This window comes from Pygoscelis adeliae, unplaced genomic scaffold (genome assembly GCF_000699105.1).
Source record: "Pygoscelis adeliae isolate BGI_AS28 unplaced genomic scaffold, ASM69910v1 Scaffold186, whole genome shotgun sequence".
Taxonomy (NCBI): domain Eukaryota; kingdom Metazoa; phylum Chordata; class Aves; order Sphenisciformes; family Spheniscidae; genus Pygoscelis; species Pygoscelis adeliae.
Window position 1 is genome coordinate 5,350,898 of NW_008825071.1, and position 5,992 is coordinate 5,356,889.

The 5,992-nt window shown below is 40.6% G+C and overlaps 1 protein-coding gene across 1 annotated transcript in view; it reads left to right on the forward strand.

The window, feature by feature from the left end:
• Positions 1-332: 332 nt before the first annotated feature.
• The window catches only part of HIVEP1 (human immunodeficiency virus type I enhancer binding protein 1), a 119,041-nt gene continuing 113,381 nt past the window's right edge, over positions 333-5,992 (forward strand). Inside the window, exon 1 of the mRNA XM_009326545.1 lies at positions 333-479. Within this exon, the coding sequence (XP_009324820.1) occupies positions 440-479 (40 nt within the window). The 5' untranslated portion in view covers positions 333-439. The remainder of the gene's footprint in view (positions 480-5,992) is intronic.

Sequence of the window (5,992 nt, forward strand, 5' to 3'; positions counted from 1 at the left end):
TAAAGCCTGATGTCAAATTTTGTTTAGTTTTCTGGATTTATTTGCGTGGGACATGAGCTGTTGGAAGACGTTTTCTGGCTAGAAAACAGCTGACAAATGTGGAAAAGTGTCTTAGTTTTCTCTTGCTTCCTGAGTAGTCCCAAAAGGAGTTTCACCCTCATGTAGTTTTCTTAAGATATTGGAACATTTCACTCCGTAAAAGGATAGGTACAGAAATATTTCTTGCTCTTTGCTAATTTCCATAGCTGTTTGAGGATGAAAGGGAGCAGATAGGTATCTTTGTTTTCCTTATTAATGCATCCATCTCATAACTTTTCTCTCTCTTTTTTTAGCACACGGATTAACTGACCCCTTTGACAAGTTTATGGAGCTGCCATCTCTCTGCTTGCTGTACTTTCCATTTCTGAGAGGAGAAAGTGGTGTATGAGATTGGAGGAAGATGCCTCGGACAAAGCAGATACATCCCAGAAATCTGAGAGGTATGTAGCTCTCAGCTGAGAAAGAAAAGCTCTTGGGGAAACTCGGTTGCCGTTTCAATTACGAGGTTAAAGGACTATGTATTTAAGAAGTCTGTTTTGATCCAAAAATAGTTTACAAGCAAGTTTTAGGAGTCATCCGCGAGGCAGCTCTAATTTTGAGAGAAATAAGTGGAATCTGTTCTTATTCCTGCAGTCTGTGTGCTTGACAGCAAGCATTCTTGATATCCTCCAGCTTACAGCAATAACCAGCATGAACTTTGAAAATGCAAAGGAAGACGTAGTTTCCTTACCAGAGAATTTACAGTTGAAATGTACAGGGAGGTGGGAAACGCATGTAACGTACAAGCAGCATGAGATCTGACAGCCGGTAGTTGTTTTTCTTACTAGCAATCAATTTGGCTTGCTTTTCAAGGGATCAAGCTCTCCTCCCATGCGTGCCTCCCCACTATTTATCATCTCTGTCACCCACGCTACCTCGGGCATTGCTAGGTTTGACCTTGGTCTCCTCACTGTCCTGCCTTCGCACAGCTGAATGGTAGCTCATTGGCTATGGAAAGGAGCAAGCAGGCAAGCGACCTGCTCCACAAACTGGAAAGCTTGTATGTCCAGACATTTCCTTGAACAAAATCCCAGTGCACTTAACCGAGCCCAGGACTGGCAGATGAATGTGAGGAATCTGATCCTGTGGTTATTTTTTACTGTCTTGGTAGAAGTGGCCCTGGAGGAATTAAATGAGAGGAAAAATACAGGTCAGTTGACGAGCAGATGTGTGTGTTGAGGGAGAACACGCAGTACGAGCTGCTCTCGTACGCAGCTTTCGGGAGAACACGCTTCCACCTGCACCCTCACGTGTAGCTGTCATCAGCTTTTTTTTAGTGTGAATTTTACAGTTGCAGTGTGGAAGCATCCCTTCAGAGAATAAAAGCAATTACAAAACCACAAATATCAACATAAAGTTCTAGGGGTAGGAACAGCATTTGATTCCGGTTTTAACTTTTTATGCCAAAACCCAACAAACATCCGCATGTGTTTCGGTTAGTTTACATTTGAGAGGCTCTCAAGTGCTAGTGTATACAGCTGTATCTGAGACCTCGCGTTTGCGGACTGTATCACTGTTACCACTAACAGTCTCTGCTGGAGTGACATTTTTGCAGTGTCTTTATTCAGGAGGCGCTGAGCAGCATTGTTTGGTGTGATGGATAAACCTCCATCACAGATCAGGAATTTCACACTTAGGTGATGCCATTTCCCCTTCTTACTGAACGTGAAGCAATAAATTAGAGCCCGATTTTTAATATTGCTGCTTACCAAGTTGCTGACATAGCTGAGCTTATGTTTTCCGATCAAATGTGAGAGTGATCTAATTTTAGTACTCTGTCTGATATCTACTCTTGTACTGCCTGAAACTTAAGAGGAGTTAAGTCTATTGTAAAGCTTTCTATTCACTTAAGTAAATGCATTTAAAATAAATAATCTAATTAAACTCTTAATTGTGTAAGAAATTAATTGCTCTTTTTTTTTGCCTTGCGTAATTTCCCCAGTCATTTAGCTTTTATCGCCCCCTGTAATAGCAGTTTTCATCAGTTCCTATTTTTCCACAACTAAGGGAGCTCTTGAATGAATTAAGATGGGTTAAATGTTGAGAAGGGAAATAGAGGTATACAGTGAGCGCATAATTTGAAATGATGTTGGAACGGTTACGTGGTTGTTAAAACTACACAGGTGCTGCAAACTTCAACACATTGTGAGCATATATTGCTACTATCATGGGTTATTAGAGGTGAAGTGATTTGAAAAATCAGTTTACTTCTCGTTAGTTATGCCCTATTTCCATTTTTAGTCTAGATAATGAGGAAAACTGGATTTCAGTTTCTTTAGTCATTTTATTGGTCTCAGAACATTGCAGAAAATATTTGCTTGAACCCTCAGTTTTTGCTGGAACTTGAGGAGGCTGAAAGATTTCACAGGTCTGTTTTCTGACAGCTTACTTTTATGTATGCAAAGTTAGACCCATCTTAAGTTGACACTCTTAATCATTAAAACTGTAAAAAATGTGTTTTTTAACACTGTGGTTTAATCCATGGTAATTAGTACCAACGATAACTAAATCTGCAAAAAGAACAAATGTCTGTGGTCGAAGGTGAAACTCGGTGAACTCTTATGTTTTATAACTTTTGGAAGACAAAAGATGTAAGATTAAGTAACCTATATTTTTAGGTTAAAAGGTATTTTTAAGTTGTCTAAACCTGATTGTCACCTTTTGTACCATGTACAAAGAACACTCCGTGCCCTTACCTCACTTCTCCCTCCCTTATCCCAACTCCTTTCGTTGCCCCATAGCGATCAAATCGCCAACAGCTTTAACTGGACTTGTCCAGAGCCCATCAATGTTTAACTTTTTTGAGAGATCACTGTTGAACAGCCCTTGACACTCTCTGTCCTGTTGTGCATCAGATGAGTTACTTGGGTTGCACTTGCAGTCCAAGGCAGCCTGGAGAATAAATCACCAAGTGCAAGAACCTGAAGTATTTTCCCCTAAAAAACCCCCAACACAATCCCTCTCTTCCGCCCCCCCCAAAAACCACACAGAAGCCCCCCCCCACCATAAACACCCCTCCACACACTTCCATTAGTTAATTTGAGGTTTGCTGCAGCATAGGAGTAAGTTTTGAAGGTTTTAATATTGCCTGTGTTTACCGTAAGCAATCTTATTGTCTGGGGAAAACGAAGTAGCGTTGTTTAATATAGAGAGCTAAGTTTAAGATTTTGGCAGGAAACCTTAAGGCTCTTCTTTCTGTGACATGGCTTGATTTTACTCGTTGTGTATACTTCTGAGAGAGGTGACGGCCTTTGGCAGATTAGCAGTGGCCCTGAAGTATCAGGACCAGTGAAGATCAAATTTATTTTTTGTGCGGTTTTTTTGTGTTGTGAGGTCCTCGCCCCTCTCCCCCTTCTTGGCTTTCACTGTCTGTTTATAGATGAATCAATACACTGCTATACTAACCTGATTTTACAGCAGGAAAAAAAACCCTGTATCAAGAGGACAGGTTATGGGAAGCATTATTTTGCAAATGAAAAAAAAAAATGAAATCAGTTGGCCATTTGTTTTCGTGGCTATGTGTTAGTGACGTGGTTTTAATGCCCGACCGTGGCTGAATGAGCGTGTTGTATCTGAAGGGTACCAATGAGGCATCTGCTGTGCTGCGCTTGTTTCATTATGTTGTTTTGTCACATCAGCCTTCCCTGCTTCTCACTGCAAATACATCCTTACGTGAAAAATGTTACCATCACCAGTGGACTGCTTTGGTAAGTGGAGTTGTGCGCAGTGTCAGACTTAGTCTCCTGACTAACTTAACAGTCGTGGTCACCCCCAGCAATAGGGATGAGTGGCTAAAATTTGAGAGAAATTACAGTTTTGCAGGTCTCTAAAGGATATGGATTGGATGCAATGCAAGTTCTGGAAAATGCTTAATAGTTTCAAAGGCAAAGGCCAAAGGCATGCCTAGGAGAAGTCTGGCATGGGTTACCTGTCAGCCATGTGACTGCAACCAAGTTTATAAGCAGCTGTTCCTGATGTTGTCTTACTTTCTTAAATATTTAAGAGGCGTATCGTGTTGCTAATCAAGAGCACCATCACCCCCCCTCCAGAAAACGTGTGCTGCAAAAGAGGAAAATATCTGTCTTATTCAGACATCCAGAGGTCATTTTTTCTTAATTGACTTTATTTGTTGTATGACGTTTTAGCTCACTAAAAACTAATGAAAAGACTGCTTTGCATGCGGTTGCACCCTACATTTACGTGGCCAATTGATACACAGGTGTAACAAAACATTTCATAGAAGCTGTAATGTATTCCCAGAAGTACAGTTACATTAGAGAATCATGCTTTTAGCAGGGCTGAGTGGGCTTGGTTTGTTGTCAGATGGTTGTGAGGATATAGAAGGAAAAACAACTCATGTTTTTGTTTACTTAGAAGTAGCCGGTTGCAGAATTTAAAATGAAAACTTAATTATTATGTGTACAGTGTTCAGCACAGTGCTCTGATTCACCAGTACAAAACTGTAACAGAAATATTTTGAACTTTGTCTCTTTCTAGATAAGCTTTCTGTTATTTTTAAGAAGGCAAGTTGGTGCTGCTTCTGGTTTTCCTTCTCAATCAAATCTTTCTGTTTGAAACAAATGGCGGACAGGCCCATAAAGTTCAACAGCTGTCTCCAAATCTTTTAACACTTGGCATTTGATAAGGAAATGCAAGTATAATATGAATAGCTTTGCTCAATAGCTTGATAGCTTTGCAGTAATCTGAAAAGCATGCTTAAGTTTGCTGGAAAGCTGGATACATTCTGGGCCTTACAATGTCCAGAAGAGCTAGGCATCTGCTATGTCTTAAGTGTGATTTAGCAAAGGCTCTTTGAGTTGGTTTAAAATCGTAATGTGCTTTCAGTACTGAAATAGACCTGTCTACACTGAAAGCTGACAGGTTGATATTTCTTATTAGTGTTTGGTCGTGTAGTCTATAAAACTTGGGAATCAATTGGTGTGGTGTGCTGTGCTTTAGTTCATGATTTGCATCAAATAACTTCAAAAAACTGCTGAGATTTCTCAAGGCTCACTTCTGTAGCTTGTGCTTGCTTGGTTCAAAAGAAATGTGCAAGCACAACATTTGCCTTTTGGGTCTTGGAATTGTTTCTGAGACAAAAATAATGCTCCACTTCAGCGTATTTCTGAGGGGCTGTGGGTGCAGTATTGGTACATCAGAAGTGCTAGTGGTCTGCGCTCTGTGGCTTAACTGTGGACATCTGTAAAGATGATGCTTAAATTTCTGGAGCGTGTGCGAGACAGGTGGAACGAGAAGTCAGAGTTTTGACTTGGTGACTTTGTTATAGAAATATCCCTTGATTTGGCAGCAGTGCTTGTTTCTGTATATCAGATTGCTTCGTATAATTTCTTCTACAAGCCAACTTTGAACCCAAAACCTCCCTCATGAAGGTAGAGAGAATGCATGGCTCTTTTGGTGTATCATCAGCTGGAGTACCAACAGATCCACCTGTAATGCAACGAATAGACCAGATCTCTTGTAGACCACAGAATTACTCTCTCTGTGCCTCGTGTTTCTCACCTGGGATGTGGAATGACAATGTTTCTCTTTTTTCATTTGTTTTTGTTTTACTTGCTTAGAGTATAAGATCTTTAGGCTGTTTCTTATGGTGTGTATGGTCCAACACCTTGCACATTAGAGGTCGTCTTGGCTGCAGCCCTTAAATTTCACTGTAATGTGAATAATGTCTATATTTACATGTGAAAAACAGTCTAAAATACTCTGCAGTGTAAGAAAGGCTGGATTTAAAGCCGTAATTTGCCACCCTTTCCCATCACCTGTCCTGTTCCTGTCTCGTTGTTCCGTGTCCCTAAATTTAGTCATGTGTTTTCAGTAGGGTCTAGTCCTATTCATCACACAGGATAGTTGGGGCTTATGTCGGTGGCCACAGGTGATGGACAAAAGCCTGTTGAGA